At 41.2% G+C, this 16,953-nt stretch overlaps 2 protein-coding genes across 2 annotated transcripts in view; one reads left to right on the top strand and one right to left on the bottom strand.

The window, feature by feature from the left end:
* The window catches only part of LOC141903125 (DNA-directed RNA polymerase III subunit RPC1-like), a 34,110-nt gene extending 31,647 nt beyond the window's left edge, over positions 1-2,463 (top strand). The window contains exons 28-34 of the mRNA XM_074791098.1: positions 146-327; positions 740-856; positions 942-1,050; positions 1,256-1,428; positions 1,792-1,860; positions 1,947-2,080; positions 2,317-2,463. Coding sequence (XP_074647199.1) covers positions 146-327; positions 740-856; positions 942-1,050; positions 1,256-1,428; positions 1,792-1,860; positions 1,947-2,080; positions 2,317-2,386 — 854 coding nt within the window. The 3' untranslated portion in view covers positions 2,387-2,463. The remainder of the gene's footprint in view (positions 1-145; positions 328-739; positions 857-941; positions 1,051-1,255; positions 1,429-1,791; positions 1,861-1,946; positions 2,081-2,316) is intronic.
* A 904-nt stretch (positions 2,464-3,367) lies between these two features.
* LOC141903920 (DNA polymerase beta-like) lies at positions 3,368-5,350 on the bottom strand. The gene is made up of 3 exons (XM_074792303.1): positions 5,267-5,350; positions 4,533-4,994; positions 3,368-4,018 (listed from the first exon to the last, which is right to left on the bottom strand). The coding sequence occupies exons 2-3, from the start codon at positions 4,961-4,963 to the stop codon at positions 3,427-3,429; spliced, it is 1,023 nt and encodes a 340-aa protein (XP_074648404.1). The 5' UTR covers positions 4,964-4,994; positions 5,267-5,350; the 3' UTR covers positions 3,368-3,426.
* Positions 5,351-16,953: the final 11,603 nt, after the last annotated feature.

Below are 16,953 nucleotides of genomic sequence, written 5' to 3' on the forward strand. Positions count from 1 at the left end.
CACTTTAAGAATCCCGAAAGCATGTTTCTCGAAAACGTACACGACAGTGGGAAACACTTGGAAATATGTTTCTGTCTCATGTTTCCTTGTTTCTGACCTGCATTGGGCTTAAGTGAATCTGTAAATCTTATTGTTTTTATTTTAGGACGTATTGAAAAGACAACATTGGGAGAAGTGTGCGAATATATGGAAGAGGTTTTCCTGCCCGATAGTTGTTTCATGTTGATGAAATTGGATCTCGATCGCATCAAATTATTGAAATTAGAAGTCGACATCAGTTCGATCGTCGATTCTATCGTAATGTCAAAACTGAAAATCAAGCCACCGGTAAGAGGACTGTTGTTGGTTTCTATAGACAAATGATTGTCTACAATCTAATTGAACAAACCCACAATTAAGAAGAACTTGGTGTAGTGACATTCCGACTCAATTCTATCGAGCCATTTTCAAACAAAGTATTTGGGAAAATGTTTTGAAAATGAATCATGAAATATGAATCATAGAATTGAGTTGAAAATATCTTAGTATTACTTCATAATCGTGAGTTTTTTCTTCAATTAACTATGTTTTTGAAAATTCAAGCAACCAGCATCAATACTAAAAAGGGCTGTTCATAAGCGTGTAAGCAAAGATAAGCTTATCTTTAACCCCCTGTGTATGCAATTTAAATTTGAATTTGGGGAAAATTTGTTAATTTTAAAGAGAAAATCTTTTCGATATTTCGTACATTTCTCTTCAGGATATTCAATGTCATGGCGATAATGTTATTTGCGTGACTCCCGTGGAATCGAGTAAAAGCTCCCTCTATTATGTGCTTCAACAACTAAAACAAGATCTACCCAATGTTATGATCAAGGTGAGCGTGCAAACAAAATTGTGAGGTCAGTCGGTGAAAAGTTGTTAAATGGCGAATAATGACGATTCTGTATATGTTTTTGAAGGGTATTCCTCACGTGACGAGGGCGGTCATTCACATCGACGAAAAAAAGGGAACTAGATACAAACTTTTAGTTGAAGGAAATAATCTGCGAGAAGTCATGGCAACGAGAGGTATGGTCATAACTGACGTCATTGTTGAGCGATGATGAAGTGATTATACATTGTATATCTACGATCAGTTAATTCAGTTTAAATAATGGAGACAAATGTAAAAGCTTGTTCTAAAAGCCATATATTTTTGATGTCTCCTGTGGAAAAAATCTGATAAATCTGTGAAAATGAATGAAAAAAGTTTCTATCGGAATATCTCTCACAGGTGTTAAAGGTTCGGACAGTTATTCCAATAACACGTACGAAATGGAGAAAACACTCGGGATCGAAGCGGCGCGAACGACTATTATCAACGAAATCGTTTACACAATGGTCAATCATGGAATGAGTATTGATATTAGACACGTCATGTTACTGGCTGATCTTATGACTTTTAAGGTAATTATTCGCAAAAAAATGATACCTTGTTTTTCCTTATCAGGGGGGGTCACTTTTTTAAACTGATTTTGAATTATGAAGTCTAAACCTAACCTCAAAAACAAATACAATCAAACTCGCTTAATTCAGAACAGTTTAATCCGGATTTTGATCTAATCCAATTGCTCTTTACGGTCAACCTATGATATCAAATCCACATATCTCGATAAACTGGAGGATTTCAATTGGTCCCATATGATCTGAATAAAGTGAGTTTTGATTGTAGATGAACTTAAAAAGCCTAGTCTAGTTGTTGTTGACGTAATGACGGTATCATTCAAATAGACAATGAATAAACATCTGTCAACCTTATAATCATTGCAGGGTGAAGTATTGGGTATCACACGATTTGGACTGGCGAAAATGAAAGAGAGCGTGTTGATGTTGGCTTCGGTAAGTTCCGTTACAAACTCTATCAATTCTTGAATTAGGACATGAACTGTAGTTTATTTGAATGTATCTCTGCGTGTGTGTTACAGTTTGAGAAGACGGCTGATCATCTGTTTGAAGCGGCGTATCACGGACAGAGAGATGATATATGTGGAGTCAGTGAATGTATTATTATGGGAATACCTATGAATATTGGAACAGGACTCTTCAAATTACTGCATCAATATCCTTTTAATAGTCACTGACGCAGGTGATGTATTTCATCTCGAATTTTCTTCTACTGTCATTAACCAAAACTAGAACTAGTCAAGTATTTTATTTTATTGCATTTGAAAGTTGTGAAAATATTTTGATCCAGTAGACTGCGCTTGCCACGGTGTTGATAGCTGCCGATTATCAAGTTAAAAATTTCCCTGCTCAATGAACTGCGTCTCAAAACTTTCTTTAACGAATGTGTACAGCTGATGTGGAGAAATCGCCCGAACGAAGACCACTATTGTTTGATACTGTTGCCTCTGCTGGATCCTGATACCCATTCATTCCTGCTGTATCTTGTTCCCTGTTCAGATTTGTGTATATAATGAAATTATTGTTGTAAATAATACCTCGCAATCAAACTCTATTTCTTTATAGTTTCTTCTTGTTTAATCCTCGTTTAGGACAATCAAAATTCTTCAGTTCAGAGATGTGTGGCTAACCATTAAAAAAAACCCTGAAAATAGCGAAACCTTAAAGAAACGAATACCGGAGCAACAGTGCTTCATTCGATTACATTGATTGGAAAACCCAAATATTTTAGCTATATTTGAATAACCGAAAATAGTCTAAAAATGGAAAACTTACATCTCTGTCAATTTGTATTTTGGGGCCTACCTCCAGGAATATCTCTCCACCGAAATATTTATCTAAAGTCGAAATGAAAACCAGGCTGGCAAAGAAAGCATTTGGAATGATTCAGACAGTTTCATTCCCAGACAACTACAGTCACATCTCCTCCCAGACAACTACAGTCACATCTCCTCCCAGCCAACTACAGTCACATCTCCTCCCAGACAACTACAGTCACATCTCCTCCCAGCCAACTACAGTCACATCTCCTCCCAGACAACTACAGTCACATCTCCTCCCAGCCAACTACAGTCACATCTCCTCCCAGACAACTACAGTCACATCTCCTCCCAGACAACTACAGTCACATCTCCTCCCAGACAACTACAGTCACATCTCCTCCCAGACAACTACAGTCACATCTCCTCCCAGACAACTACAGTCACATCTCCTCCCAGACAACTACAGTCACATCTCCTCCCAGACAACTACAGTCACATCTCCTCCCAGACAACTACAGTCACATCTCCTCCCAGACAACTACAGTCACATCTCCTCCCAGACAACTACAGTCACATCTCCTCCCAGACAACTACAGTCACATCTCCTCCCAGACAACTACAGTCACATCTCCGTCAATAAAAATCTATCTAATAAAGACAAACACATATTTTTCGCCACGTGGAAAATTATGACTCTTTATTCATTCACACAACTACAGATATTCGAATAGAAAAACAATTAGTTATTTCTCTCAGACGGTTTTTTATACGCAAAATTGATATATTCAAAGATGTCTTTCTCGCAGGAGACGGGTAACGGTTCGCCGGCTATACCTGTACTACCCATCGGGCGTATGCAGTACTCATTCAGCGTGAAACCCTCGTCTAACGCGTGCGCTCTCATATTCTTATTAAATATATCGGAACCGGTGAAATACAACAACGCGCAGTAGTACTGATCGTACGGAATTAACCGCAAATCTAAACGTCGAAATTTACGCTCGGCGTCGCCGTCCGGCGGTAAACGACAGACGCCCATGAATTTCGATTCGCCGTGAGACAGCGTGTCGGTGATGAATTTCGCGTCTTCTAAAACTTCGACAATTTTATGAAGATAATCGACTTTTTTCTTCGTTTCTTTGACTTCGGTCGTGTAATCGCTGTGCGTTAGTAACACATCTATATCTCCGCTGGTCGCCGCGCCGCGTCTGTAACTACCGCACACTTTAGCCTCGTATTTATCGTCGATTTTCAGTATAAGATCGAAGGCTATTTTCTCGAGTTGTTCCATCTCGGCGCGAGGAATTCTCTCCTCAAAATCTTCGAAATGCCTGAAAAATAACGAGTAAATTTCAAATACTGAACAAGGTATCCATTTTCACAGCAGCAATCGATGACTTGTCAGCAGTTTTTCAAGCTTGAAACCTGCTGCAGTGAGAGCTAGAGACTTACTGTGGATTTGTTCCACCATCCACAGCAAGTACTAATTATGAAATCTGAAGTTTGCGGCTGAAAAGATCTTTCTGATTCCCTGAGTTTTGGGGTTGGATCCGAGCTTCAGATAGATCATCCTCGCTTGCCAGAAGGTTTGTGTTGTTATGAGCAAACCCATCATTGGTTTATTACATTGCCCAAGATTTCTTGGGCGGACAGGTTCCCGCTCAGTGCCCACCAGTCTATATATCTAGCCAATCAGATGCGTGGTATTTATAGAGCAAACGCGGGAAAAACGCTTCTGATTGGCTAGATATATAGACTTGTGGGCGCTGAGCGGGAACCTGTCCACCCAAAAAATCATGCAGATAGATATTAGTATTTGAAACACAAACCTATAATAAAACGTACCTCAATCCGATTTGTTGATGATGGTTTAATTTGTCGAGATTCTTCCTGAGATCATCGATTGATTTCACACCCTCGGAGACTAGTTTCTGAGCAGCTGCTGGTCCGATACCGGTTACTTTAGTTAACTCATTAATAGCTACGCTCGTATCGTCCGAACGAATCTTCTCCAATTTACGCAATTTCCCCGTCTTCAAAAACTCGTCGATTTTCTCGCCGATTTTCTTTCCGACGCCGTTGAGTTTCTGGGCGTCTTCGCCGTCTCGGATCCGGGTCGGGTGTTTCGCCAGCACGCCGGCTGCCTTGCGGTACGCGTTGTATTTGTGCATTTGGCGCGTAACGTTCTTTTCGTAGTTGGCAAGTTCGAGAAGGAATTCGCAGAAATCGCCATTCGGGTTCGTAGAACTCGCATCGGGAGCTTTTCTTTTACTCATCGCTGTTTAACTGTTGTTGATCTTGCGATTCCTCAAAAATTTCAGAAAATTTGGATAAAACAATGAAAAGAAGTTCGACTCATCTTATATCGCTTAATTGTGGTAATATAATAATAATAGTAACATTTTTAGGAACATGGACCCAGTTCGAGTTCCACGGCACAGTTGTAAAAGTAAAAAAGTTAGTTCATTTTCAATGAGTTAACTCAGAGGCAAATCTTGCCTTAACTTGGAACTGTGGAAATGGACCATGATTAATTAGTCCAATTAATGTGATTATTCTACTCTAGACTAAATACTCACCCGCTTTGTTGTTTATTTATTTATTTATTTACCGGTATTTCTTTGTTCACGTTACATCCGCTTTGGTCTTTGTAGAAATCCCGGATATGGACTCAGCTACGGAATACCAATTCAATTCAAATTTATAGTAATAAGTTAGTTCATATATTTACCGTCAACGTTATGTATAGGGGCAGCACTGGACGGTGAAGATCTCCCATTCGCGCTATCTAATTTCGTGCTTGTTCCAGCTGGAGCAATTATCTCAACCCTTATTATCTCAACAATTATCTCTTGTGGATATAGAAGAAAATAAAACGATTTACGGAGAAAAATTAAACAGAACCAGTGGAACCGCACTTCCAAAATTACTTGGCCCCTGACGGAGAAAGGCACTCAGTCGAAAACTCAGGTGTTTTTATGGATCGGAGGAAATCATCGATCTCAAGAAGAACCAATAAGATATACCGAAAAAAATCCAAGATATCGAAATGTTAGTTGAGATACGTAGTTTGACTTATTTACCGGTAATACAAATAAATGGTAGCAATTTCGAAACGGAGATTATCATTTGCGCTATCCTTAAAAGATTTTTAGAGGCATTTGAACCATAGCCAACAACTTGAATCGATATGTAAGATATTTGGTAGAATGTCTTTTGGCTTGCCGTCAAACCGACAACCATGAAACAAATTTTATTCAAATATGGAAATTTATAAGAGGCGTCGCTACTTAACGGCTGCGGCTCACCTGCGCCTCTGGTCGGGTCACTTTTGAGAAACCGAGAAACACGAACAAATTTTAAATGGCCTAAAGTAAACAACTTTGTATCAGTCGACACTATTTTGTATCCATTTCGGATTTCCATCTCGGCTGCAGTTTTCTCCTTTCTATTCAGCAGCCAAATGAACCAAACTCGTCAACCTGATCAATGACTCCTGGGTTCAAATTCAGTCACCAGATTCCCCTGTGACAGTAAAATACTCTGAATTCACTTGATGATCTAGGGGGGGGGGGGGTGAACAGGGTGGCGGCTAGCCACCCTCTCAAATGCCTTCCAAAAAAGATTTAGAAGGGGCTTTTTTGTGTAAATAGTCTATCTCTTAAGAAGATGAAATAAGAATGTTAGCTGCCTCAGAATCAGAACTAACAGTAGCGTTGTGACTTTGTATTATATACCTATGACGCCGTATGCTACGAGCAATCATCGAGATGATTGCTCGTAAGTTAGACACCCCCTCGAGCTCCCCCGTCGCTCGGTCGCTCGGACTTCGGCGCCGCTGAGCGGCTCGCTAGTCGCAGTCTCTTCATCATTACGTTTTGTCAGCCACCCCCACCTCCTTTGAAAAATCCTAGATCCGCCCGATTGATTTTCATTTAAAGGCATGTTCTACTAAACTTGAATGAACTACGATATCTACTCGAGGCCACCTCGTCCGGACAACCTGCTGCTGCTGCAGTGTGCGGCTGCGAGTATTTGCGCAGACTGTGTTAGTTACGAGTAAATAACTACATTTCTCGATCGCTTCGAATCCGATAATAAATAGTGCAATTAGAGGTCAAAACAGGCGCTGTATTTCAGCATTACAGCAGTGCTTCCTTTATAAGTCAGACCGCTTTGCTGCTTCGTAGTTGCATTCTCCACGTTCACGTTGGACCTGTGTGCTTTGAGTGTGTCGCGGTGGTGTGTCGGTTGCATTGCTCGTTGAATTCACCATCGTCCAACTGAAGAGAAGTTCTATCGAATTGATCGCTGATCGAGCGCGTGAACACATAGTTTACATCATATAGTGGAGCTTTGTTTATTCTAAAACCGTAAGTAAATGTCATGTTTTTTGTTGGGAACTACCAGGGGAATTGGGCTCCCAATGGGTAGGCTAACTATGACACGACTCGGCGAAGTCGCGGGCCGATCAGACTTCGCCGCAACATTTCATCGTAAGTCAAAAAATCCCTTGGCTTAATATACTTAAATGTACACTTCTTGCAAATTGCGAACGTATTTCGACTGAATCTAAATAAAGCCAACAAAAGTCTGCAAAATGTCTGTGTGATTTTGATTCTCTGATCAAAGCATTACGTAGGTAGGTCTTGATTCTAGGAGCACCAAAATACAAGATTTATGTAGCCTCTTCGTAGAACGTAGTATCACACGGCTTCCTTATTCATACCGATGTGTGCACATTCGCGAATACCTTTCATGATCATATTTGATTAAACGGAAGTAGGCCTGACACTGGGGCACAATTTCATTATTGGTATCTTTTTTCAACCAAGTGCATATATATATAATGATTCGAATTATATGGCCTTAAATATATAAGCTTAGGCCAATATCTAGAGTATTGCCTTTTCTCAAGTCTCAACCTAATTACTTTTCTCAATCTAAACCGTATAGAATTTCAGTGCTAGATTTATAGGTCGAATTGAAATAACGGCAATGATAAAGATGTAGAAAATTCCGCAAGGTTCAATTAAAATCATGGGAGTCTTGCGAGTTGCGTTGGTTGTTTTTCTGGGTTACTATCGGTTTACTATCAGACAGCATCTGGGTTCGATCTGCTGCGGTTTATCTGAAGACGTCTAAAAAGTTTGTTTAGAATCTGTTTTTCTTGTAAAAACCTACTGATTCATACATATTGAACTGTAATGAACTGTGTGTTCTTGGACCCAGTTTTTAAGTTCTGAGTTAAATTTGTGGCGCAGACTGAGTTGACCTGAAAATGCACTAAATCAGAGTATTTCCCGTTGAACTGGATGTCGCTTAAAAGCCAGTAGGATTAATATACTGTTTTCAAAGCAGCTGCTTCAATGATTAAATCGGTAAATTATTCATAAAGCTTTTCATAAATAACTCATAAAGTATGTTTACAACGGTTTAACGCAAGGAGGACGTTATAAAAGTTCATTTTCATAAATCATTCCAAACCAAGGTCACCCGGACTTAATCCAACATTTACACAATAGACTCCGCTTTATCCGTTTTGAGTTTATTTCATTTGATTTATATATTTAATGATTATTATGAAATATATGAATATACAACTGATTGTACATTAAACACAACAATCATAAGAACCTCGAAAATCATAATATGATAAATGTCAAACCGGGGACCTGCAACAGATAAATCACAAATGTGTTTAAATGTGGAATCGAAAACTTTGAGAATGGCAAAGCATAATACGGTTTGAAGGATATAGGGCCTACAGATTTTGGATTGTGTCGTAGCCTGAAACGATCATTCGTAAGTGATTGTAAGGGTTGATGGGACGGTAAATAGTTGACCCGAAAGCAAGTTGATGGAAGAGTCAGATGGAAATAGACCGACCAGTAATGAGAAGAGCGCATCATTTTGGTAGTCCATCGACCCTGAGATCCGTTTTGACAAAAAGGAGGGTCCAGATCGGTTAACTGATTGAGATAATACCAACTGCTGGAGCTCTTGCCTGTACCGTGCAGGGTTCAGAGATTCTGCCATATTATCTGACAGATGATGAATCTTTTATAGTGGACTTCGGCCTAAACACATTATAAAAGACTGGCGATTTCGACCCGGTTCCCAATTATGTTTCGAACTCCGATAGCAAATTGTCTTTCCGTTCAATAGATGACCAATGCAAGAGGACGAACCGAACTGCCAAGGAGCTGTGCTTAGAAAATTGCTCATCCGCCAAACACATGGCGATCACTGATATACAGAATAAGATTTATCGATGTACTACGATTCGATTTACAGTATTGTCACTGCTGCAGTTTTTCCCAAGAGAAATTGCTCCTTATTAACGGAAACCACATTCCGAGCGAGGAGGTATTAGTGTTTGGTCACCCGCGGGCAGTGCGAGCATTCTTCTTTATTTTCGTTTGGGATCTATTGATACTGTTCTCTTATCTATCGAGCATGAACCCAAATCTGACGCAGAGCAACAAAAAAAAAAAACATATTCAGGCAGTTTAATCAGCAGTGGTTTTGAATTTCAAAGATCAAATAAATGTTCCAGTGCTCAATCTTGAACTGGCTTGCTTCTAGATAAACCCACGCAAAAAGACCGATTTCCTAATCTATCCTGACGCTGTGGCGATAGCCCCGATTTGGAAAAAAAGTATTATTTGTCGAAAGACACTCAAAATAATTAAATTCATCGGGTCGTCAAAGGCTTCTCTTCGAAACTAAAAATAGCAGCATCTCCGGCTAGAAGTAAACATACATAGAGCAAAAAAGTCGGCGTCAAAAAAGTTTGCATGCATAGATGTGACACAGACTTCTAAAAAAAAACGCCACCGTGACGAAAACTATTTTTGTTATATTTACATACATACAAAATGTACGTTTACTATTGACACTCAAGAATTTTCCTGGAACATTGACTTATTTTGGGTCCACGTTCGATCGAATTTTTCTGTCAACGCGAATCAGAGGAAATTGGCTCCCATGTCACCATTTCGACCTCGTGTTACTCTCCATATCGCGTACTGAAGTAAATACATATTTCATCGGTTTTATATCGAATTATTGAGCAGTATAGATCCGAAAGAATTCCCATCAGACTAATCATTACAACTATATGATCAGCCGACGAGAGTTTGCCTAATGATTTAACCATATGTCACCCACTGAAATTATTCAATTACATGACCACTGTTCGCAGAGATTATTAGTTCTCCATGTATTCAAACAAACCATCGACGCCGGAATGATTTCAAATATGAATTTACTGACAAGAGCCACGCATCATCGGTTTGGCTATATCATCGTCACATACACGGAAGGGTATATCTATTATACATGTCATTCGATCCGCGGATGATCAACGGGTTGTGCCCTGGATTGAACGCCGCCTGCTGTAGCTGTAGGGCCCGACACGTGAATGGCCCATTGGTCTGGTGTTGGTTGGGCCTTTTTCTCAAACCACATATAAAAGTATATGTCATATTATGTATTATATTGTTTTATATATACTGCCAATAAATAGAACCGCCCTGGAATCCGCGTGATAAAACTGTTAAAGCCGTAGAATTTGTTCTTCATATTAAAGTCGTGACATGACATTTAGTTAATGTCCGCCTTTTGCCTGTGATTTCGATTAATATCGCATACGATACACAGCGGGAAACGTGACACTCCTATATAATACGTATTCGATGTTAATTCCCGCTCGACTGAATGTTGTAATAAGGTTTTCATTCGGTTTTGAGACTGTGTATATTATTACAATAGGCTATCATTATTACCGGCGCAGGCGATTTAGAAATAATATGACAGAGGACGAATTACACCTATAATTGTTAACGTTGTTCGGATTTCGACGCCTTCCTTCGATATTAAGTCGTAGAGATGACACTTATCTGGTATATATATGAGATTAGTTGTTATTGGTGATGCTATACATGTAATATACCTCCGATCATCTCACATGCTATTTGATGTTGACGTTGTTAATGATATAGAGCTAATTTGATACTATTGAAGAAAGCGGATCAACATTCATTATTCTAAATATCAAACCTATACCTATAGAATCGTCGGCGTATAGGCGATTAGGAGAAACAAGGTATCAATCGGTACCGGCTGTAGAGTGATGTTGGATAATTTTTCGTTTGACCTGTTGACAATTTTTACGTAAACATATTTCCAACAGTTTTCATTAGAATTCCAAGGATACTCATTGCGCACAACACCATAAAAAGGTGATCACGTCCCCCTTTGTCCAGTCCAGTCGGGAAGTTCACGCAAATAAATTTAATCATTTGCCTTACGATTTTATGGTTTTCAACTGACGAAACATTGTGGCTAGCATCAAAAATAGATTTCCTAATTTTCGACTTTTCGACGCAAGCGTTCGCCTTATGATTTACGTAAGACTTATCTTCGATAAGACTCGCCATGCGGAAACATGTAAACTCGGATGACGTGGTCTCGCTCGATCGCTCTTCGTCTGCGTGTGTATAAGACGATAAGTAAAACTATACGTTCTTTTCGAAATACCGAGGCAGACGGTTATCAAGATCTCCGCGCATGTAAATTGCCAAGAGAAGAACCGTTAATATTCGCCACAAAAAGCAGATAATAACAGTCTTAAAATTGCGGTAGGCAAAACTCCCGGTAGGTTTATCTTCGTGGCATAATAAAGGCTCATAAGTCATATTCAATCGCGGTTTGTTATGCGGTTGCATTTGCTAAATTACGGGGCAGCAGCGACTGAGTCAGAGGGACGGAGAAATCTGCTTTTGCGGGGGTTTGTATCGGCAGAAAAATATTCGCGTGTTAGTATTAGAAAACTCGTTAGCGTTGGGACTTAATTTTGACGCCGAGTTGGTCGTCTATACCCGTGAGAATCAGAGATATAGAAGATTTTTCTGATACAAATTTTATCAAACAAGAAAACTAACTTGAAATTGACTAAATTGACGCCTTGAAGAAATACAACACGTTATTTATGAAATATATAGAATATATTAAATATTGTAACGGTTTCTACGGCCTCAAAAAATCATCAACAGTTAAGCAAGGAGAGACTATATAAAAGCTTTATTTGGTTGGATATCGTTTAACAAGTGAGGAGGTAAAACAAGACGGCTATCCTGACGTATATATCCCAAAAGACAAATACGCAAAGAAGCTCCGTCGATCTACGCCGTGTCTGAAAGCACAGCGAGGAGCGTCTCGTGTTCCTTTTATCGCTGTGGCTAAACATGAAGTTCTAAATACAGTCAGTTAAAGCGTTCACTGAATCTTCAAAGCGGGCTTTCACTTCTACTCCTGGTTTGTCTCTTGCAACGTTGCATATAGAAATCAATAAGAACGTATAATGATGGTATTTTTCATCCTCGGCGCTTATTACGTCGTCTATTTTTTGTCTGCTCGGAAGGCGGCAGATTATTGGAAAACCGAGCATAATCAAACCAGACGAACGACCGATTCTGAGTGACAAGTATATGGCATCGATAAACTAACGCTCGCCGCAACCCAAATATGATGGATTAAATGGACTCGTTGTTTATTTAATGGTTAGTTCCTTAAGGCCGTGATGGAAAATAATGATGTTTGAATCCCGTAACTGAAGAACGCTTATAGATAGACGGACGGAGAGCATTATGATGTCGCGGCCGCGCATAAACTGAGTGAAGTCAAACACTGTGTTCTCCGATCTATTCAAATAATACTCGCATAAACAATTCGAACCGATGTATCAGATAAAGCCTCGAGGACAGTGAGTTCACGCAAAGGCGAAGAAAACAGGATTTTTTATATGAAGACAAAACTCGAAAGTGGACACCAACGCAGTGTCAGTCATTTTTGGCCCTGAAATATCTTGCCAGTCCAAGGATAGTTCTGTGTTCGAAAATAACATTTTCTAACTTCGAATCTGAAAACTATGAAATTAACTCCGATAAATGAAGTTCTCCTAAAGTTTGGTGGTCAGTCAGGTGTGATGGTGACTATGGTTGAATCAATATTCTTGGTGATGGTGTTGGTGTTGGTGGTGATGTATGTGATGGTGGTGGTGTTGGTGTTGGTGGTGTGATGGTGATGGTGGTGGTGTGGTGGTGACGGATGTGGTGGTGTGATGGTGATGGTGGTAGTGGTGGTGGTGGATGCGGTGTTGGTGGTGGTGGTGTTGGTGTTGGTGGTGGTGGTGTGGTGGTGACGGATGTGGTGATGTTGGTATTGGTGGTGGTGGTGTGATGGTGATGGTGGTGGTGTGGTGGTGACGGATGTGGTGGTGTGATGGTGATGGTGGTAGTGGTGGTGGTGGATGAGGTGTTGGTGGTGGTGGTGTTGGTGTTGGTGGTGGTGTGGTGGTGACGGATGTGGTGGTGTTGGTATTGGGGTGGTGTGATGGTGGTGGTGGATGAGGTGGTGGTGGTGGTGGTGTTGGTGGTGGTGTGGTGGTGGTAGTTGTGTGGTGGTGGTGCTGGTGATGGTGGTGGTGTTGGTGTTGGTGGTGTGATGGTGATGGTGGTGGTGTGGTGGTGACGGATGTGGTGGTGTGATGGTGATGGTGGTAGTGGTGGTGGTGGATGCGGTGTTGGTGGTGGTGGTGTTGGTGTTGGTGGTGGTGGTGTGGTGGTGACGGATGTGGTGATGTTGGTATTGGTGGTGGTGGTGTGATGGTGATGGTGGTGGTGTGGTGGTGACGGATGTGGTGGTGTGATGGTGATGGTGGTAGTGGTGGTGGTGGATGAGGTGTTGGTGGTGGTGGTGTTGGTGTTGGTGGTGGTGTGGTGGTGACGGATGTGGTGGTGTTGGTATTGGGGTGGTGTGATGGTGGTGGTGGATGAGTTGGTGGTGGTGGTGGTGTTGGTGGTGGTGTGGTGGTGGTAGTTGTGTGGTGGTGGTGCTGGTGGTGGTGGATGAGGTGGTGACGGATGTGGTGGTGGATGTGGTGGTACTAAATCTTGAATCGGTTGTTTGAAGTGAAATGAGATGGGTTTGCCGCTGTGTTACGTGGTTCGTCAGGGGTTCACTTAAAGCGGTGCTGTTGTGTAATACGAAGCTGTTCTGGCGAGTGCATCAAAATAAACATCATCTAAAATTCCTCGTGTGTCATTCGAAGCTGATATTCCCCGCCGTGAGAACTCGAATCAGATCCTCTCCTGGTATTCACGTGCACGTAACAATCACATCAGGAATTCGTGTAATAGATATTCTCGATTTCTACCATCTGCACGTGAACTTAGATTTATGAATTTCAATTTATTGGCGTTGATTCTAGTTAATAGACAAGCGGACGCGAGAAATCCTCGATGGATTCTCTGATTGAGGGGCTGGGATACTCGGCGGTCGTTCATCATCGCGCTTTCATACGTACAATGTCCTCTTCAATCATATATCAGCGCAGAATGAAAGATCCAATCGGAATCGGTCAAGTTACAAATCCAAACATAATCAATTTGTATCTATGAAACTAGTAGCTCTCCCCGGCGAACCCGACCAGTGTTTAATTGCATTTCCCTCGATATACTCGAATATAAATAGAAGTTGTACATTAGCTGAGGGATAATCAAGCTATATTGCGCGTTTAGGTGTAGAACAATCTCTTTCAGCTGTTGCCCTTGATTCGAATTCATCGATGAAGCCACGATCGCATTGAATGGAGCTGTTCCAAGCACTCTCAGCTCATCCGCTTGTTCACCTGCAGCGATGTTTAAACTGCCCCTCTTGAATACTCAGATAACCTCATTGCTTTCGCTCAGGTCAAATTCCTCAAACCAGAATATCAATCAGAAGCGGCGGTAAAAAATGGTTGAAATGGCCACTCCGAAGGTGTCAAGCAAGGTTCCTCTTCGGTGCTAGAAATCCGTATAAGAGATACATCGGTCGAATCCCTGCCGGGGGAGAATGGATCGCCTAACAGTATATGTGATGCCCGAAATGTTGTATCGGGAACCATAACAACAAAACAGGTTCTTCCAACGTAAAGGGCAACATCTTGTACCACGGCGGGTCTCGTCGTATTTCTGACTTAGTATTTCCGATTATGGAAAAAAATGAGTTCATAGAAGAGTTTGTCGACCGTTTAATATATGAATGTTGAATAGGAGGTTGCTTTATAGCGCTGGGTGATCGAGCGGCGAGGAGAAGTTGTTTGAATTGAGATATTTACTGACAAACTTCAAGAGCAATGTAAACATTACGTATAGCTTAGAACTGAGCCATTGAACTGCGGTCCATCCATGCATCCATCCTCGATTCGTCTCAATGTATCTGGATTCTAGAGCCGTGTTACCGAACTCACAGGCAAGTCAATCACAACGACTCGACTGAAGTCAATATCGATAGAGAGTAGCGTAGTGAAAATGATGAAAATGAAGATTGATCTATTCTTGTCAAATGCGTTTATGCGTAACCTATGCCCTGAACAAGAAATGGAAATAATCATAGGCGTTGTCAGGGGTGTGGACGCCCCAATTTTCAAATCCTAGTTCCGAATTTTTTATTTTTCATATTCCGGAAATTTCGTCAACGTTTTGCCTTATTTAGTTCAGAAAATGTCCCTATCATGCTTCGAATTTCAAAAATTAAGACTATTAAAGAACATTCAAGCAATTTCAAGGATTCGGAAATGCTCGTATATATGGCATCTTAGTAACGCCGCAAATGCAGCGTGAAAAGAAGCGTGTGAATTCGACATCTGAATCTATCAAATATTCTGGCTATTTCACAAGTATTGATACGCGTTCAATTTATCATTTGCAGCAATTGGCAATTGTTGCTCGCGATACAATGCTTCCAATTGTCATGGCGATCTGAAATCGATTTGACTGGTGAGTGTTGAGGTAAATTCCCATATAATAGCGAAAGAAAAGCGCGGCTTGTCATTTTGAAACTGACCAGCGTAGATTCAGACCTCATCTGCTGCTGCTGCTTCTGCTGCTGCTGCTGCTGCTGCTGCTGCTGCTGCTGCTGCTGCTGCTGCTGCTGCTGCTGCTGCTGCTGCTGCTGCTGCTGCTGCTGCTGCTGCTGCTGCTGCGTCCCCTCTAACACACATTCCGTGATCTATCATTGACACGTAAAACACCTATACGCGGTATCGCGTGTGAATGATAAACCATTCTCCGGATAAGCCAGCAGTATCAGAGGGTAAAGGGAAATAGATTCAGCGGAATCAATTGAGGTAGATCTGGCTCGGCGGTCGCGCCGGAGTTGTGTAGGAAGGTAAAGCGAGTGAGCGACATAGACAGCATCGCGACGTGACGGTTTTATCGGCTACGGAAAGCGCGTTGCGTTTTGTTCCGTGATAAACACGCGGATTCTCGCTATTCACCGGTAATGGTTCGGATTGGAATCTGAGAGACTAATCGAAGAAGGCTGATATAAAACAAGAATGCAAACCTTTTAACAAATATCGGAAAGAATATCTGTGTTGACGAAGATGTAAGTACCCACCACATCCGATGTCAGTCTATCTGGTTTTTTTTCACGTGTGATATCGTGTAACACGATGTCTGTTTTTCACGCTTCTGTTGTGATTCGTGACGGCTAAGTGCCTGAGCTAAGTTAGATTTTTTATATGATGTATTTATACATATGCGTTTATCACTTAGCATTGGTAGCGCAGTCAGGTTATGTACGGTCAAATCTATTTATCCGCGGCTGCACTTTATAAATGGACAATAAGTAGAGCCTCGTTACAGTGAACTTCAGACCACTGGAGGTCAGTTCTTCAAACTGTAAAATACTCGGTACGGAATATTGGGTGCAGGGGTGTATCGGGTCGACTGGGCTGAATCTGTTCGTATAATCAAAATGTGTTACTTGAGACGAAATTTTAGGTTTGTTATATCGGAGAAATCGTTATATTTGTGTTTGTTGTAACGAAATTCCATTGTATGCAAATCTGTATTTGAACATAAACGAGGTTCGACTGTCACGTGTCGGTTTCCTCCTGCAGTCTATCTCGACACTGTTTACCGCTGAAGTAGTGCTGATTGACAAATTGTTTTGTCGACATGTCCGCCAACGCGCTGAGGCATTCAACGCGTCAACCTTATTGAATAGTAGAGACAGTGACTGTGTGGTGTAAATGGTGAATCTTCGGGGAATCACGGGGGTTGGGGACCTGGTTTCCCGTTTCAAAACCCAAGGGCATGCGCCTCCACTCGTCTTTGAAGGTCTTTTTGAATCAAGGTCTGCTTCAACGATGAGGATTTCCTTTCCATTTCATTTGAAGCACCACCGGGAATAGCATTAAGAAAAAAATTTC

The sequence above is a fragment of the Tubulanus polymorphus genome, chromosome 4 (genome assembly GCF_964204645.1).
Source record: "Tubulanus polymorphus chromosome 4, tnTubPoly1.2, whole genome shotgun sequence".
Lineage (NCBI taxonomy): Eukaryota > Metazoa > Nemertea > Palaeonemertea > Tubulaniformes > Tubulanidae > Tubulanus > Tubulanus polymorphus.

Excerpts from the sequence above, each read along its gene's own strand:
- LOC141903920 (XM_074792303.1), bottom strand. The coding sequence starts at position 4,963 with ATGAGTAAAAGAAAAGCTCCCGATGCGAGTTCTACGAACCCGAATGGC. Across the intron at positions 4,019-4,532 it reads CATCAACAAATCGGATTGAG|GCATTTCGAAGATTTTGAGG; the intron begins GTACGTTTTATT and ends GTTATTTTTCAG.